The sequence below is a fragment of the Diprion similis genome, chromosome 3, assembly GCF_021155765.1.
Source record: "Diprion similis isolate iyDipSimi1 chromosome 3, iyDipSimi1.1, whole genome shotgun sequence".
Classification (NCBI taxonomy): domain Eukaryota; kingdom Metazoa; phylum Arthropoda; class Insecta; order Hymenoptera; family Diprionidae; genus Diprion; species Diprion similis.
This window is the reverse complement of record NC_060107.1, coordinates 9,294,291-9,313,822: the sequence shown is the minus strand read 5'-3', so window position 1 is coordinate 9,313,822 and position 19,532 is coordinate 9,294,291. Positions and strand designations below refer to the sequence as shown.

The window sequence follows — 19,532 nt, the reverse complement described above, 5'->3', positions numbered from 1 at the left end:
TAGAAGTCGATGTAGAAACTGAAAACAATTCTGGCTGACAATGCAGGCCACGCTTCGAGGCTCTCGAATCGTCGCCTTTTTGTCACCAGGTGGCAAAAGAAAGTGCCGCAAAGTAATGCGTGCAGAAAATAATGGGAGAGAAGAAGGAGAGAAGAAGAAGTTTGGGGTGGAGAGAACAAATTCGCCTGACAGCGAGAACGCGCGTTACAAAACCGCGAAAAACTTGCGCTTCGTTTCACACTCCTCGAGCTGACTTTTCAAACGATTGTTTCTTTCCCTTCTTGTGTTGACTTCCGGGAGGGTCGTTGACGCTGTAGAATCCAGCTTCAACGTGGGTTGCACAAATGTTTGCTGGAGACATGGGTTGACGGAACTTGGAATTTTTTTTCAACCACCGGCAGACGGTTTTGCACAGTCCTCTCGTCGCTGCCGGATAAATAGTGGGACAAGTGGGTGAGAGGCATGTGAAATCCATATAATATGTATTCGTGTGTACCGGTAATTCCTACGGGACTAGATTCACCCCGGTACGTCATCCGCGTGAATTATTTATCGAAAGCAAATGGCAGAGACATTTCGAAACGAAGATATTGTTTCTGACTCCCGAGTGCTGCTGTGCATATCCGTATTCAAAGATGGTAGGGATCGTATCTGGTGGTCAAAATTATGCCGATATTATAGATAGACTAAATATATTTGTTGTATCGGATACGTCTTGTTTTCGAAAAAGCGTCGCTGATTTCCAATCTGCAAAAAGCGATGTTTCTCTCAAGTTTCAGGTACGACGATTCCGTCCAGAGTTTCGCTGAGCAAAAGCAAAACCGTATAAACGATATTGCTCTAGTTACAAGGAAGAGAAGGTACACTTTTACTAATGGTGAGACCCCGTCTCTACAATGCGTAATCAAAGGCACATTGTCGTCGCGATGCCCAGACGGCGCGGCGTTTGTACCTACATATATATATACTTAAATATGTATGTGTGTGTGTGTGTTTGTGTGGGTAAAATTTCAGACGGTGTGTCTATCGCGTAAGTGTGTGCGCGTGATACCTGCAGAATAAAAGTGAAACGAGCCAGTGGCAATTCCAAGCGAAGACGTGGACATTCGTACGGATGCAAATGAATACCTTTTACCGAGACGAACGTGAGATCGAGTCACAGTCATGGGTAGGTATTTAATCCCTGTTTTAGCTTCCCTTCTCTTCGTCGCTTCCTGCAGATTCTGGTTTCCTCTTTACCTTCCATTCGCGTCAAGTTAGACACTAAATACTGTGACAGCAAGACCCAAATCAACGACAAATTGGTGACAGAAAAGTGGGATGGAAATGGATGGGTTCAAATGTCGAGAGAGTTTCTACCATTAATAATTTGAGAGCCCATGCTTGATCAGCTCTGATGAGAACTTAAACAACGATGACTTAATTAAACCATGCATTGGATGTGAAAGTGTCATTACTCCATTTTCGATGACACATGAAACCGTGTTAAAACTGACATGAGTCATGCCAACGTTACAAACGCTTTATAAACGCGAGGGAAAAGAGTTGTAAATCTCAACTAACATCTTCGGGGTTCAAGTGATTACATCGGAAAATACAGAATTTTGGAAGAAGCCACGAAATTCGTTACGGACTTGATCTGTATATCTTGGGCAAGATTTGACGCTGATTTAACTTGCAGAGAGATGATGTCAGTATTCTTGAAAGCCCTATCACGTCGCCCGGAGGTGATTCACTTCAGGAAGGTAATTCCAAGGGGGGAAGAATACGCGTCTGACTATATAGCTAGACAATGAAGCCAAGGAGGTAGTGAACTTGCTTCAGAAATGGATACCGCCTGTTAATCCGAACTTAAATACCTGCACTTGCTCCGGGCAATCTATGCAGCGGTAAAACAAGCAGCGACTAGACTAGACATATTGAGGCAACTCGATCGAACTTCCGGTATGAAAGTGTGACCTCCTATGAGCATAACTCGGCCATGCACCGCAGTGCAGTTTAACAGTCCGACAAAACGGTTCTTACTTCAATTATTCAACGCTAAAAGCCCGCATCGCGTTCTCTATGCTCTCCAGATGCATTTCACTGGATGCAACTCTAAAAGCAACTGGCACTCGTCAGGAAAAAGTGGCTTGGATACAGGTAATACATAATACCCCGGTACTTTGTAACTTCGTGTGAGGTAACCGGTTTTCCTGACGATAGTGAGTCTGCAAAGAAACCTCGGAGAAGGATCAATTATGCACACAGTGCGAGGATTTCTTTCATTCATTGTTTATAATTGAAAATATTACTTGCTTCAAGTATTTTTTTTTCTACTTCATCAGTGACACAGATTATTCGATTGACGAATGGCTTTGTAGATCAGACATGAAAACTTTGTCTTTGTTGGATGATGTTACCGATTCAATTTTGCCTCATACATAAAATAAATCGTGTTCTTTTGACGATAGTTCAGTAAATACGTTTCAACGGATTGCGGTTTTTCAATTTACCCAAGCCGTTCAAAATTGGACATCTATTTACGTGCGTCTGACAAACAGGTACTCCTGAAAAAAGCGGAGGTCAAAGAGCAATCAGAACTTCCCAAGTACTTGACAATGTTTGAGGATTAAAGTGGCAGACTTTGCAACTAAAATTCCTGGATCTATCTCGTGGTTTTCTTTATCGTACGTCCCGATAGCAAGGAAACGAAGGAAATGAAAAATGGTCCTGAAGCGGCTTCGACTTGTTTACTAAAATTCAATACATCACATTGAAAAGTATCACTTTGTCGGGAGGTCCTCGGACAGGTTTCCGAGACTAGCTGCTTCGAGCTGTATTGCAGAGAGATATCGATAAGTGCTGAATGAATGAGATTTCGATTCCATTGGTGAAGAGGCATGAACATCGACGAGAGAAGAGAGGGGGGTTCGAGCAAAGAGAATGGGGGTGATTTATCTCGAGTCGCACTCCTTCTCTTAGCGAATCGAATCTCCCCCCGACAGCTCAGAGGAACTCGCAGACTGATCGTTGTAACCCTATTTTCAGGGATCGAATGCGCTGCGCTTTTATTTTGACGAGATGAAAGACCGAAAGTTTTAATGGCCTCGGATGAGATCGAGATCCGACCCCGACTTTCACGGAGGCTCTCGACCTCTCGACGTCTCGAGCTGCAGACTCGTCCTAATGACGAAGAGCGAGTCGACTCGTTCTGACACGAAGAATCACGACAATTCCACTTGCAATTACTACAAATTTCATCCGGAAAGCCTTTGTTGTCGAGGGCCAATTTTAATTCAACGATTAAGTAAAACGGGCTGCTTTTCTCGAATTTGAAAGTGGTTTTTGAGAGAAAATAACTAACAGCTGACTCGTTACGTTTTGAGATTTTTATCGTCTTTTTTTACCACACTGTGCATCTTTGTTTCCCTGGATGCACAATTTTCATACCGTTTGTCAACGCGAGGCTGGCTTACGTATAATTCACAGACTCGGTACCGGATATATACATAAGACACGGGCTGAGGATTGAGAAAAATTTTAATTAAAAGACGCCTTCTGATTTCATCGTCTGATGCTCCAGCTTTTCTCGACGCACTGCCAGCATCCTTATAGCTGCCTTCCAGATTCACAAAAGCATAATACAAGACTATACAGATTATTGAAAGAAATGAACTCTAAAGCCGTTATATAGCTACCTGATGCTAATTACCTATTGATCTAGCACCAGGTAAGTAAGCTGGAAATACATTAACTGCTCGAAAAGAGCGTGATGGATCAAACAAACACGATAATAACAACAAGGGTTGTGCGATAAAGGAGCGAACTGCAATGCTCGGAGTGAATGAAATACGCGCTCCAAGTTGCAGATGTAACAGGAAGCGGATTTCGTTCGTCGCTTCCTTCTATTCCGGCTCTTTTTACTCCCCCTCAAGGCAAGCAGGGCTTTCAATGCTACTAATTAGCAACTGCATGGAACGTCACGCGATATGCAGACGCCAGCGACTGCAGCTCGTCCGCCTGGGTGGGTGGCTACGTTCTCATTATCGTTTTACGTAAAATCTTTTTTTTCCCTTCTCCTTTTACAATCTTTTTTTACTACTCCGTTTTGAAACCGGTATCCGCACTGCTCGGAGTATCCTGAATTTGACGCGACGCTAGGCGACAAGCAAAGCATCGCCATGAATGGCGGATTACATGCAACCATGGGATGAGATTTTTGTTTCAGATTCGTTACTCTACCGTGAATCGCTCGCCCTTTCAAACCGTATGTAACGCTGCAGTGAGCACGGTTACAGGCTTCCCCCCTTTCGTTACCTCGCGACTATCTGAATCAAACTACCTAATGAGTGTGCTGTGGATTACAAATATTCTGCGGGATGATCGGGCTCTGACATTATGCAGAAAATGGATATATTTAGTCACTATCTGACGACAAATTTCATTTTCGATCCAATAATAATGCGGACTAGAACTCAGCGAGACCTCAAATGAAGACCCAGATTTTCTTTATAGAACTCAAAATGTATAAATATACAAAGAAATGGGCATTCTTATTGGAACACGAAAGTGAACGAATTAGAAGTGAAGAAAAATCCTTACGTTATATTTTTCACCAGGAAAATTATCTTGCAGCTATGAAATTCAGTTCAACGGTTGGCAGTAGGTACATTTCATTGCGCAGATTGAATCCTCCTCTGCAATATATACTCAAACATCAAACTTTGAGTGTAAACTACGACGAGTAGGTATACCGTATGTATGAGATACCTGAGGATCCAATTAATCAAGGTCCATTAATGAACCCTGACGTTCAAACGCGCTGACCTTAGATACAGCACAGACTTGATAAGAGATCAATGATTGTTTTACCAAATTTATCGGGGCCAAAAAGGAAACGCGTTCTATGATGTTTCAGTCTAACAATAAGTTGTGCCAAGCGAAGGTTTTTATGCTACACGTATTTCAATAGAATGAAACAATATGCATGAGGGAACTCCTCCGAGTCCACGAACAACCCTAGGACAGGATGGAAAGGCTTGTGCGAGTATTAACGGACTAGAAATTGGATTATCTCGTAAACGATACTAATCTAAGTGGGTACATAGGCACTGTATTAACCCGGCGCAAATGAAATCAGTCGATAAATAGCAGAGTGTAGGATGATATATTTAATCGAAATAATTGTACGGAGGTATTCGTATTCCCTTTTCCTTCCAGCAACCCCTGAATTTCAGTTACGTTGAATTGCTTTACCGTTGAATTAATAATCGAAATGACGTTGGACAGCTTACGCAAGTTCATAATTTTCGAAAGCCTGGAACCAAAGTTTTCCTCTATTCAAGATCCACTTGAGAATTGCCTGAATTTCGCGCAAAGCACGATCAGTCACCCTTTAATTATAACTTACTAGTCGGTATATATCCAACCGTTTGATACGCTTATTTAACAGGCTACAAATCGTTGCTGAAATGAAATTAACAATTATGGTACAGCCTGTACCTATTCCTCGTAGGAGAGAATTAATTTTCACCCGTAGTTAAAATGTGTATCGATCTCACACCTTCTACTTGGAGTTAAATTTATCAACCAACTGGCGCCATCTCTGGTCTTCGTAAAATGCGTCCTGTTGGGTCTTAAATTTTCTGAATCAAGCTCATTATCATGAGCTTTCATCAATAATGAACCACAAAACTGGACTCCAGGAAGTAGGCTTTGCCCGAATTTAAACATCGGATAATATCGATCAAGCTTCGTCATAACCGTTCTCTAAATTTTGTTACCCAAAACTGCTTACTACCTGACGAGCCGTGATTTTATTCCATGTAACCGTATATCGATCTGATACAATCCTAATTATAAACAGCTTACAGGTAATAGAGTTGAGGAATACACCGAGGCCTTTCACTATAATATTATCTTGATGTCTGCTGCAGGAGTCATGTCGAAACTCCAATTACCAAAGCATTTTTCCTCGACCTTAATTACTGTAACACCTGTTCGACGGTGCGTCTTACAATCCATTGACCGCAGTTTAGATAACAAGCATCGTGTACACTTACAATTAGGTGTATACACGGTATAAACACCGGCACAATTATACCAGACCACAACAATCCATTGAAATGAACGCAGTATACTCACGTCGATTAACAGCCATAATCCAGGTTCCAATTATTGCAACAAGTTTCTCCCGAAATAATTCCTCACTTGTGAAATTCCGCTGACGCTAGTTTTCCAAAGCAGAGTTCTCGGGACACTATAACGACTTAACACGCCGTACATTCGAATCCCTAATCGTAGCTGAAATTCGCAAAACAGATTTACAGACCGATCTCCACTTGGTACCAATGAACCGCGCACAATGCGAACTCTCCAAAATTTTACTGGGTACTGTTACACCCAGCCTCTCAATTCTGTCTCTCATTCATCCTGCTCATTCCACAATCACGTAAATATTGTTCCAAAGCAATTGAAGGTGACGCGATGTAGCAGTCATATCAACGTTGGAGAATAATTTGGCGTTATAAATCGTGGAAATGACCGTTGATTTAAACGTTCGGCATAATTCAAGCTGATCTTTAACAAACATTTCTTATATTTTGCAGTGCGTCGAAAACTAAGCAGCGCGTGTTTTTTTCTTTTCTTTTTTTTTTTATAGGTCACGAAACACTTTAAATGGATGAAAACGACCCCTGAAGATGGACACCCAACGGGGTGATTTCCTGACATTCTTGATGTGTTTAAATGAAAAATCTAAGAACTTCGAGTTATTTCAGACGAAGATCGTTGTGCAGATATTTGGACACTTTAACACAGCATCAAGGGGTCCATTTTATAGAAAAAAGAAGCATAGCTTGCGTCATATGGAGTGCAAGTCGATGAAAATGAGATGCAGGAGTGCAACAGCTGCAGCGCTTAACTATTATGAAGAGAAAATATTTGATAATCTCTTGACTTTTTCAATCATTCGTCAAGCGTATTGGTATTCCCCCTTCTCATCTATCTCAGGTTGATATCGAACGACCACGACGGGGGCAGCTGGTAATCAGCGATGCTTTATTGCAAGTTCAAGAACTTCATAAATAGCAGAACTCGCGATGTAGGACTATGAGCACCGAGGAAAAATATTTCCTCATTAAAATACGAGTGGACGATGCCGACGCGTTTCAACTTGACCGAGCAAAAGTGACAAAAGTTATATTCGAAAACTGAGACGGTCGTTAACTACACATGTAAGTACATATAGGGTGAAAATATAAAGTTTTATTTCCACTACTCAGCATCAACGGAATGCTGCAACAATTAACCTTTGCATCCAACAATCGTTACAAATATAGTATAACATGACCAACGTGTTTGGGTCAAACATGTAACGCGGTATTAAGTATAAATGGCAAAAAGAAAAAATATACATATAAAAAATAACGAAACTTAACACGACTAAGGACTAAAAATAAAAGAACAGATAATCAGACGAATAGAACCATGAGAGAAAGACATACATATATACACCTGCTTTCAACTTGCGGTGACGTTATTATAATTATCTTAGGCAAAAAGGTAATAGCAGTAGTAGTTACAAAAGAAAAAAAAAAAAAATCCCTCGAGCACCAGTCGTTTTCACTTTTATCATTACATATTATCCCCCAAGTGATGTGTTATTTGTTTGATTTCAAGCGCCCGATACTCATCAGAGGCTGGCACTGAATCCTTTCAGTTTTCCAACCTTATTGAGTCCCTCTATCAGCATCATTCCAAAATTGGAGTCAACCTAGCGACAGAGTAATTAGGTGAATAACCGTGAACGACGAGTGTTTTTGAATTTAAAAAAAGGGCTGGAAGATAAACTTTTCACTTTACCTGGGCAAAGTTCTTCACAGCACGTTCGATAATGAAGTTTGAGGCGTTTTGTACGTGGCCGACAATGTTGTCGACGAGTCTCTGTCTTTCCTCATTGGTCAAGACGTTCCTCCAGAGGAGGGCTGGCTGCCCAAAATTGTCAGAATCGTCGGCGTTGTATCTTGCAACGTCGCCGCTGACGTGGAACGTCGGCGTTCTGGCTGCAGGACACTCCTCAGGACCGCTGAAACTGTTTGGGAAATAATTCGGGGCTCCTCCTTGGTTGTGGAAACTCATGGCACCGTCACGCTGATAATTCATCGCCGAAATCACCTGCGAAAAAGTCCATAAATCAGCAATTGATCGATATGATTAAAATAATAAATTCTATGAATTCATACGGAAAATATTATCTTTCGACTTTTGTGCATTTTTTTCAGTGCCAATTGTGTTTTTTCATTTTTCATCTGTAAATGTTTCCAAAAATAGGTTTTTACAGGGGAAAAAAATTCGGCAACTTTTACAATGGAAACAATGCAAACGTACGGATGATTGAAAAAGGATTCAAAATTTGCTGAAATCAATCAAAACCATACAACCGCTGTATAGAAAGTATTCTGTAAACCATATATTTGAACTTCGAAAGTCCGGTTACCAGCAAAATTTGGATGGTTACGACCGAATTAGCCTCATTTGCCAAGAATGGATAACTTTCATAATTAATTTTAGCGTGAGACAGTCTCGCATTAAGTATGTATCAAATTATTATGTTCCTAAAGTGTAAAGGTCTCTTTGAAAATAATAAAGTAAATAATATTGAAATTATAAAAAAAAGGTTCGATGACGATGCTTTATTTGACGTCACTCTAAAATGGTTAAAAATGTAGTGGTTTCATTTTATTCAGATAATTATTTTTTAGAAAATTACCGTAGCAGATGTTTTTAATTTTCTTCGGGTAATCAATTAAATATTTCCATTCATTGATCATAATCAAATGATACAATAAACAGAAGAAATAAAAAGTATTTCAGTGAATTTGTAAAAACAGTTTTATGAATTAAATCAGCCATTGATGAGTCAAATCGAAAGAATTTATATGAGATTTTTAACCATTTTATAGCGATTTGAAATCAAGCAACGATATCTAAGAATTCTAGTATTTCCTATTCTTCTATTTAAAAAAAAAATCCAATTCGTAGCTTGCAAGTGTAATAATGCTCGACTGTACCCTACGATAAAATTAATAAAAAGACAGTTTTTCAGCCAATAACAAACAAAATACAATTGAAATCAATATCCGATTCCCTCTTCAAACCCCAATTTCCTTTGTCATATTTTTTCCTTCTTCTTTCTTTAGATTAATTTTCTCCTCGGTGTCGCACCTGCTGCTACAACCTTAAGCAAGAAGACATCTGGGTACCTTGTAGGGGCAGTTAACAGGGAGCTGTAGGTGATTGGGACCAATGCGGTACCGGTGAGTGTCACCGTAGGCAAACAGACGTCCCTGCAACATCTTGTCGGGACTGGGCTCAATCCCGGGCACCATGTGGGCAGGGTCAAACCCAATCTGCTCAACTTCGGCGAAGTAATTAACCGGATTACGATCTAGGACCATTTTGCCCACGGCTATCAGGGGGAATTCCTTCTGCGGCCAGATCTGCAGGAAAAAAAAAAACAGAAACACGTGAAACTGCGGTTAATAGCTGGCTTTGCGCCATGACAGATAAAATTCCTTATATCATGGATTGATGTTAACAAGGAAAGGGCGAAAGGTGCATCTTAGTAGAATAGCGAGGAGAGTTCTGGACGTAGATTCCTACATTATCGATACTCGCCAAAAAACTAATCTTTTTCTAGAACGTTTGAGCGTGGGGTATATCCCCAATCTGGCTAACTTTAACGATTATCAGATCATTTCGCTGATCTACTTTACCGGCAATTTACTCTGCCTTACCATAGTACCAACCAGTACGCACGCCGCTAATGGAGTTGCAAAATTTTACCCATTGAGGGTTGAATCTATTGGTAAGGCAGAGCAAATTGCCAGTAAGATAGAGCAACGAAATGATTTTATGATCGATAAACTCAGCCAGCGTGAGGATATTTCCCACCTTCGAAGGTTCTTCGTTCAAAAGGTTTGCGTCTTGGCAAGTGTGAGTAATTTAGGAATCTATGTCCAGAACTCTCCTCGCTAATCCACTGACCTTGGTCACGTCGAACGGATTCCATCTGAAGGTCTCGGCCTGGTCTGGAGTCATGACTTGGATGAATAATGACCAGGAAGGATTCTCGCCGTTTGCGATTGCGTTGTAGAGATCCCTAAGCCCGTAATCAGGATCGGATCCACTAAGTTCTCCGGCTTTGGTCACGTCCAGATTTTTGATTCCTTGATCCGTCTGCAGACAGTGAGATAATCGAGTTACTCGCAAGGTTTTTTGTTTCGAAAATCAATCAACGTACCTTGAAGTGGAACTTTACGTAGACCATCTCGTCGCGGTCGTTTACGAGTTTGAAAGTGTGCGAACCGTATCCGTTCATGTGACGGAACCCATCGGGAATTCCTCGGTCACTGAACAGAATCATTGTTTGATGCGTTGTCTCTGGGCGCAGACTTATGAAATCCCAAAACATGTCTGCATCCTGCGTGAATAAAAAAATTATTCGTAGTTCAAAATTTGATTATCATTCTTTTTTTTTCGCTATGAACTTGGAACCTGCAGTGTGAGAGCGGGAAGCTCGAGGGCTGGCTCATAGCCAGCCTAAAGCCGCTTGTTAACTTCACTTCCTTTCTGTACTTTTTTATCTGGATTTGCACAATATGAAATGAGAGAGAAAAGCCTGCTTACTCATTCAAAGAGAATGTGAAGTGAACTACTTTCTGTAGTTAATTATAACTAGATACGCGGGCTGATGTTCTAGGAACAATTGTTATGCTACGTAACAACATAAATTATTTGCAAACTAATTACCAGTACGTTCTGCACTGTGGACTTGACATTATAAAATATTGTGCAAAATGCAACACCGTATATAATTTGTGCATTGCCGCGGTGTTGTTCGGTAATAATACTTGAAATTGAATAATAAAAATTTCTACACAGATAATTGCATTGTTTGTCTAGAGTGTTGTTATCGATGATATAAGTTATGAAACAAGATTTTTAAGATACTCGTATCTTAGAAAAACTTGCACAAGCAACGGAAGTACACTAGAAAATTTTATCTTTATTGTGATAAAAAGAGCGTATACGAATTGCGTCGTGCAAGGTGATGAAAGTCGATAACCCGCGAAAAATAATCGATACGTCGTTATCAGGGGAATTTGGATCAAATGCATTGACTGAACTTGAAACGTATGTTGCTGTAATCCCGATTGAATACTTTAAGCTGGTTGACAAGATCGATCACAAGCCAATATAAATACGAGGGTTTATACCTTGAGATGAGTTGTCGGATTTCGTTTTTGCGTGTGAATGAAACTCGGGAAGAGCATAGGGTCACTGACGAAAAATATTGGAGTGTTGTTTCCCACCAGGTCCCAAATTCCTTCTTCCGTATAGAATTTTACAGCAAAACCACGAGGATCCCTAGAGAAACGATGAGTCATGATTGGTTTTTCATGATTACCTGTTACATTCATACACGTGCAATGTGCATATATTATATGGTACTGAGAAATCGCAATTTATTACGTCAAGTATCGCAAATCAGTTCAAGTATTGCAGAGGAATTCCGTTAAGAACAATGGGTGTAGAAGTGCTGATTCATTTCTGATGCAACCAGTAAATCCGGTGCACGTGGTTATAATGCTCGATAATGAGATACGTATACTCCTAAACAAAATTCAGATTAGGTGTTAATAAGTCGGTGGTCTTTGAGGATTACGAAAAAAAGACATTAACGAGTTTACCGAAAACAAACCCTACGAGGTCTCGAGCTTGCGTAAGACTGTCAATGTCTATGTGAACGAAACTTATCAAAGATATTTGGACTACATGAGGTTAAATATATTCGATATATCTATCTAATCAGCGGCGAGACCTTAAGCGGTGATCTATCAAGACAGAAATAAGTAGGAATTTTTTCATGCTAAAAGATTGTGTGCTGATTCGGAGAAACAATCATTTGCTTTTACTTCCGTTGAAAAACGGTAATATTACAAATTTCCGGATTTTGAAATTTTCTTAGGAGTTTCGTAACTCTGAAACTTTATTTATAATTGATCGTTCAAACGGAAAATTGGCGACAAAGTGCATGCGAAGTATAATATTAGAAAATGACAAGAGTACTGGTGAGAAATGGTGTTTTCGCCAGCTGCATAATAGCTGCAGTCTCGTTTCGCAAAACTGCAACTCGAATAATTTTTAACACGGCCGTTAAAATTTTTGTAAAATTATCGAATGCTGGACACTTTTTAGATTGGACCAAATTGATCGAAGAATTGTGGCAATATTACAACGAACGCTAGATTATTCTCGCAAATAACTTTTACGTCGCCGTTATAATGAAACGTGATATTTGTCAATAATATCGCGCTGAGCTCAACGGTGTAGAAAATTATTGTTGAACTGCTGTTTATCCAGTCGGTCTACACTGAATTTATAAAGAACAAAAGGAAGAAGAATTCCGAAAAAAATACAATTGCAAATGAATAAAAACACGAAGAATTTCAGTGCGATTAAAGGATTGTTTTACTATTCTAAATACTTTTGGCATACAATGGAAAAAGTGAAACAATTCCACGTGACGAGAACCATTCGACCGTTAAGAGAAATACCAGAAAAACAAGTCAAAGCAGGTGCAAGAGCAAATCGGGTACGAGAATTACGCCAATCCATGATGCATTGCATTACTGTACCGATTGGTACAACCGTGTCACTGTCACAAAAATACTTGAACATCGGAATGCAACTACGGATTCAAAGTCTAGCGATAATAATATCTTGCAGACTCTAAATTCATTGAAGCCACTTTTTCCTATTATTCGATGAGATGATTCTGATTCCTCCGATTCGAATTGGGAAGTCAAAGAGACACTTTTATTCACTGAGTAAAATATCTCACCTGACTGTATCCGCCGATCCACTCTCTCCACCAACAGTGGAAAACCTAACTGCAAGGGGTGTCCTTTTCCCAACGCCAGAAAACATCTTGGCCTTTGTGTACTGGGTGATATTGTTAGTCACTTCGAAGTAGCCAAATGCACCTGAGGAAGCAAAGTCTAATTAGTTGTAACAAACTTAACATATTAGAGCAATTAATTGAAAAGAAACCAAATGTACCGGAAATCGTATAAATTTTCTGTTCATTCCGATCGATTAGTTTAAAAATGCGAGCATATTGTGACAGTGCTATAGTGAACAAATTGGCTTCGTCAACACCCTGTATAAGGGACACCCTAATACACAGTCAGTTCTGGACACAGATTCAGCCACAGGACACAGACAGAGCTTTGTAAGCTTTAGGTTTTGTTGTACCAACAGCTGTCCTGTTTTATTTATTCATGTATTCTTGTTTTTTCAAGACATCGAGCGGAAACGTTGTGAAAAAAGTGTCGCCACGTACCAGCTCCTTTCGCGTGGACAACCCGTTCCGGGATTCTTTCCCTGTTAAAATGGGACATCTCGTCCAAGAAGACATGGTCCTGTATGAGAATAGGGCCTCGTTCTCCGACCGTGAGTGATGCTTTTTTGTTAGCAATCGGCGTACCGTTTCCGGTCAGCAAAGCTGGCGGTCCACCCTGAAAGAAGATATTCCATTGAAGCATCGTTACTTTAGAGTAAATAATTTTCTGCCCAGCCTGACTAACAATCGAAGGGTAACTAGACACATGCGATCCACACTTCGCACCTACATCACAAGCACACACACGCGATGAAGCTCTTTAACCTTGTAAATATGTGCGGTGGTCGTAGCGACCTTTGCCACTTTTAATATTATAAGTTATTCAGAAAACTTGGACGGTAAAGCTGCACCGGCGAGTTAATTATTCAATGCAACGACACCTCGGGTTCGATTTTATGTAGAAAACCAACAATGGCTTGGAGGTAAGTTGTGTTAAAAAAAATTGGAATTCCTGACCATTTCAACTCGTGGTTCGAGATGAAAAGGCGGCGGCATGACGTCACAGAGTCTACCTATCAGCACCACCAAATATCCAAAAGCAGTTATCAATTTATACCAAGTACAAAAGCTCTTATATCCAATTCCTCCCTGCAGACGTGTTAAATGCGATATCCTTCATCACCAGCTGAACGAGAATCTTTGTAATGACATACCTTCTCTTTTTTCTGTCCAAAAATTGTTTGTATCTTCGACTCGCTCGAATACCATGGCTGAAAAGTTCAGCGATTATGAAGAAGACAACAATAATAAAATAATACATATTCTTGATTTCTGGATAAAATATTCAGACACTTCTACCAAAATCGAAGATGCAAATTAATATACCGCAAGCGTCATTAATATTCCTGCAATAATGGCCGCATTTCCATATTATTATCGTCTTCCGTTTTCTTTTTTTGCTTAACAAACAGCGTAATTATAAGTCACTGGTCACGGTGAAGCGTAATTTTTGAAACACGTTCGTCCGGTTCAAGGATGAAAAACAAAAGCAGAAAAAATTAAAAACCGGGAAAAAAGAAAAATTACGACGATGTTCAGACAAATTTCAAGTGCATCGTCGGTTTCGCGCTGCACCAAGTACGGAATTCTTGTCGCAAACCAGGCGCAATGACTCAGCGATTTCTTAACGCGTGTTATATATCTTATTACAGATCGGCGTCCGAAAAAAAACAAGAGCTAAAGCGTAACCGGTCGAATCGACTGTCGAATTCTTGTTAACCCAGTTTTTGGCAACTCCATCATTATATTGAGATAAGTTTAATCGTTGCCATTCAACATTCCGCATTGCAATCGATATATATGCGCATGTTACATTGTCCTCATGCATCTGGCCAAGCAATCATTGCAGATAAAATTGATTTTCTTATCTGTTCGATAATCCGTGAAATTGCCTCAGTGCTTGGGATATACATAATTTTTTTCCTAGTCTCTCATCTTGAAGATTAAAGCTGTACAGCATGCATTGCCGAACTCGTTTTCGCAGTGCACAAATATACTTTCACCGAGGAATAAAATCGCCCACGGCATTCGGTACTCTGGAATAATACTCGGTAATCGCCTTGCGATCGTTATTGCATAACATAATCGAACACTGCTGACCTACTCTTATCGCGAATGTGATAATGGTTAACTATCGCAGTTACCTTAGGTATGAACCTTGCAAAGTCCGCGATTTGTCTGTAATGTCGACATATTTAATCCTCGAGTTCGATGCGTTTGTGGAAAAGTTTAGAGCTGAAGATTGCATGCAGAAAAAAAATTTTAAACAACGTTTTAAAATATTCGAATCTAATTCGATTACTTTTTAGTAAGGAGGATTTTCCTATAGCTGAATTACTGTATTTTTCCTGCTCCATTTCACAATGGATTAATATCGTCGAACACGATAATGTAAGTATAATGATCACGATTGACTGTGTAAACATCGACGTGGCATAATAACATTCTCAATAAAATTGTAATAATTTGAAATAAAGATTGGGAAACTAACAACGGATAATAATAAATATTAATAATAAACGTTCTCAACGTCAATGAACGCCTACACTTTTTTTCGCTTCTCTTCGATTGTATACTTATATTTTAATTATATAACTTGCAGAAATAGATGCGATTCTATAGTTACATATATGAATTATTGCTTTATTTTATATTATTATTAGATTGATTTGTAATGGAAGCTGGACACAGCGAATAATCAAAGAGCTATCACTGGAGATTATCCAATTATTCCTAATCATTCTTGTTAATATTTTTCAGCTCCTCCTAGTTTTACTTCAAGTAATAATGAGTTGATTTCATTATCGGAATATTGTCAGTAAAATTATCGCTGGTGCGAGAACTGTCGTATACAGAAATATTACATCATGTTATGGCGTGATCATATCACCAAAAACTTCTATCGCACCAAACGAGAACCGAAGATTTTGTTATTTCAATATCAGAGATAATAATATTGTGCATTAAAATACTCATATCGATTCCAGACCGAATATAATGCGCAATACGAGTTCCAACCTACGTCACAGGATTGAATTAGCCAATTGCATAAGCTTCGTCCTGCATTTTAAACAATAGTAATGAGTAAATATTTTATACTTTCTTTGAAACTCGGCATAACGCCAGTCAGATTTTTTCGAAATATTCTAAGAGAAACAAAATTCCAGTATCGCTTGATAAAACTGTAGTGAAAAATTGAAGCATTTACATATGTCTCCATCGTTATTATGCTACAACCGCAGCATCTGACGTATAACTTGAAGTATCCTTACAATTATTGTTATCTTGTTAAAATTTCACTCTCAGCCAGTCGTTTCTTGATAAATGCAACTTCATAATACCCTGACGATTATAATACGCATTGTGGACATCGCGAAAGCAGTGGCATTATTACGATTTCACTGATCAATTGGGAACGATAAGAATGATTCATGTTACAGTATAGCAATTATCACACAGTCGTTAAATAAATTGTTGTGTACACAAATCGCACGCAATGTTAAGTGAAAATCATGGGGATATGACCATACGGCAATTGCATTGTCTATGGACATTAGGGTGGAGAAAAATTTATAGCTATATTCAGCCTGTTTCTCACCCTGATCATTTATCACATCCAGTTTGAGGACGAATCTGACAAAATCTGAACTCAAATATGAAATTCTCGAGTTGGATTCATCGGCTTATCGTGTATTTCTGTTTTCATAACATGAGATATTTTGTTCATTTATTAACTTACGTAACATCGTGACGAACATTGTGAGACATTGAAGAGGAGGGTTTGAGCAAATTGAAACTCTTTTTTCAAAGCAATTAAAGATGTTTTTTCAGACGACCAATTCCCTGATATATAATTAGATATCTATATCCTCTGAATATATAGTTTATTTGATTGTATAGTTATCACTGTCTACATTCTCAGAATGTTCCAGAACCATGTTGGAATTTAGTATTTAAAAAAATCCGCTTCAACCGAAGCATTTCAAAAATATTTCCAACAGCGCCTGGAGAAATATTTCATCAACTGACGTAAAAAATATTTAAGCTGAAACTCTTCTGCGATTAAATATTTCAAATGCATAATGAAAACCAGTTGATCAAATCAGACAAAACCGTGGTTGATTTTGTTTGTCTCGATTTTTGATATTTTGAGCATAATAAAACGATTACAGGAGATCCTCAATTATCCGAACTTTGGATCGAAAAATACGTTATTGCGTTACCTTCGTCAACAACTCGACTGCGTTGTAGTTTTTATGAGCACTAATGTTTAAATGTTGACTTTGAAGCAGTGGTGCTTATAAAAACTACACAATATTCTCGTTTTCGACATGAGGTACTACAAAAAAGTATATATTTGTTGCATGTGCGCAATTAGAGACTTTTTGATCGTGTGCGTTTCGGTACTTAGACTCATCAAGAAATCCCTGTTTTATGCGCACTTGCCATTAGAATAACAATTTTAATGCGAAACGTACATTGTTGCTCGTTAAAAAATATGTAACAGACGTTCATCGATTGACAATAGACGTCTACATAAAACCAAAGTAATAAAATAAGCGTTCGATATTTGAACGAGGTTCAACATGTCTTTAGATGTTTGTCAATTTAAATTTATGTTGTAAATATTATTATACCTTAAGATAAAAATTCCATTTCGATTATCCGAACCTTTGATCATCCAAACTAGGCTCGATCCCGATCAATTCGGATAATCAATATTCTACTGCCTAGGTATACAGAATTTAGGAAACTGGCCAGAGTTTCCATCAAATACGTGACTTGTATAAAATTCTACATTCACTAATGGAATAATCCAACTTCTAATGTGCGTAGAAACACCAATAAGAGAGATATATAGATAGATATACGTATTCATGTCTGTGGGAATATTACACGAGAGAGAGAGAGTGAGAGAGAGCGACATACAAGTAGTGAGAGAGCAAAAGACCCGGCGCATGCGGCTGATAGAAATACGCGTTGTTGATGAAGAACAAGCAATGCAGTATAGAATAAAGTTTCATTTAGAATAAGGACAGAGTTAGAAAGTGAATATAAGAATCCGAAATACCTTGAGGTTCGCCTTGTAATTAGTGAGTTGATCGGCAGCCGCGTTTCTCGCCATGATTTTTGATTCGCAACAGGAACTGCAAGGGAATATAATTTGAGTAAATGGCAAAGTAGTTTGTCTTTTGGTTCGAGTATACGTCGCGGCGTATGACACGAATGGTTCGTGCGTCGTCGACACAGTGAGTTTTTATCATCTCTTGAGCGTCGAAGTGCCGATGGAGGTGGCAGCTGTGCCGGTTATGGTGGTGGTGGTATACCTAAGGTCGACGATCCTCTTTGAGGAGCAGGTCATTTTTTTTTTTTTTTTTTTTTTTTTTTTTTTTTAAGCCGGATAATCCACCTCAGTCCTCTTGCATTTCCAGGAAAAAAAATTCGACTGCATTCGAGGTCTTCGACTCGGCAATTTAATTTTCGGTTAAACGGAATTTTTGGCCTACGAAGAAAATTGATCGTTATAACACCGATAACCGGATGATTTTATTATTATTATTTTATATTTTTTGTACTTGGGATAAAGTAAAACGGTGCGGTCGAAATTTGTTATTAAGACCGATATATTGATATATTTATCACGACAATAGAGAAAAGTAAGTTGGTGTAAAATCGTGAGACAAAAGTAAACTTGTTTCATAGTTACAAATTTTTTACTGATTACTTTGTCAAACGATCGTGAGCAGGTGGTTTAGTCTGCTGGTCACGTTTGTCTCTTATCGAATTTCAGAATTTCGCTCTTTTCGTCACGAAAACAATTTCAGATTGAGAACAAACGTGTCAGAATGTCTGATTTAACTCCGTTCAACATGACTTATATGACACAAATACTACAAACGTAGAATCGGTAACAGAAACGACAAACGATATTCGCAGACTTCGTTTATTCTCATCTAAAATAATTTTCAACTGAATTCCGAGGGTTGCCTCGTGATCCGATTTGTTTATGATATATGTTGCAAACATTTCACAACTCGACATTGCTCGATATCTGATCGATGAGAAGGTACGCATAACACGAAGGTGATAATCGGGGACAACGAAAAAAAATAAAAATAAAAAAAAAACCACCACCATATTTTCACCATCGTTATCTTTATTAGCGCCAATCAACCAGCAGCTCATCCCATATTATAGGTATGTATACATATTAAAGTATATCTATAGTTAGGTACAAGACATTTATCGTTCTGCACGCATCCAAAAACACGGCAATATTTTAAAAGATACGTTACTTGCTACGTGCTGATCATATAAATATTACAATATGTATTACGCATATATTCATACATATAACATGAGTGAGAGATATTCAAGTATGTATGTAATAATGATAATAATAATATGATGATAAAGCTTGATTGCGTAATGGTGCAATAGTTTTTTGCTTGCATAAAATATGAAATACAATGGGATGTGTCATTAGAAATAGAGAGAGAGAGATAGAGAGAGAGAGAGAGATAGAGAGATGGAAGGAGAATAGTGTGTAACAAGCTGCACCATACTTATCTTCCATTTTCAC

General features: G+C 38.8%; 1 protein-coding gene across 2 annotated transcripts; it reads right to left on the bottom strand.

Moving 5' to 3' along the window:
* Positions 1 to 6,744: 6,744 nt before the first annotated feature.
* LOC124416799 (catalase) lies at positions 6,745 to 18,183 on the bottom strand. 2 transcript variants are annotated; one of them, XM_046898134.1, is made up of 10 exons: positions 18,021 to 18,183; positions 14,104 to 14,160; positions 13,391 to 13,565; positions 12,890 to 13,031; positions 11,262 to 11,412; positions 10,286 to 10,465; positions 10,030 to 10,221; positions 9,246 to 9,482; positions 7,846 to 8,157; positions 6,745 to 7,756 (listed from the first exon to the last, which is right to left on the bottom strand). In XM_046898134.1, the coding sequence occupies exons 1-10, from the start codon at positions 18,072 to 18,074 to the stop codon at positions 7,676 to 7,678; spliced, it is 1,581 nt and encodes a 526-aa protein (XP_046754090.1). In that variant the 5' UTR covers positions 18,075 to 18,183; the 3' UTR covers positions 6,745 to 7,675. The 2 variants fall into 2 exon arrangements, with proteins under 2 accessions (XP_046754090.1, XP_046754091.1); XM_046898135.1 differs by lacking the exon at positions 14,104 to 14,160.
* Between the last annotated feature and the right edge of the window lie 1,349 nt (positions 18,184 to 19,532).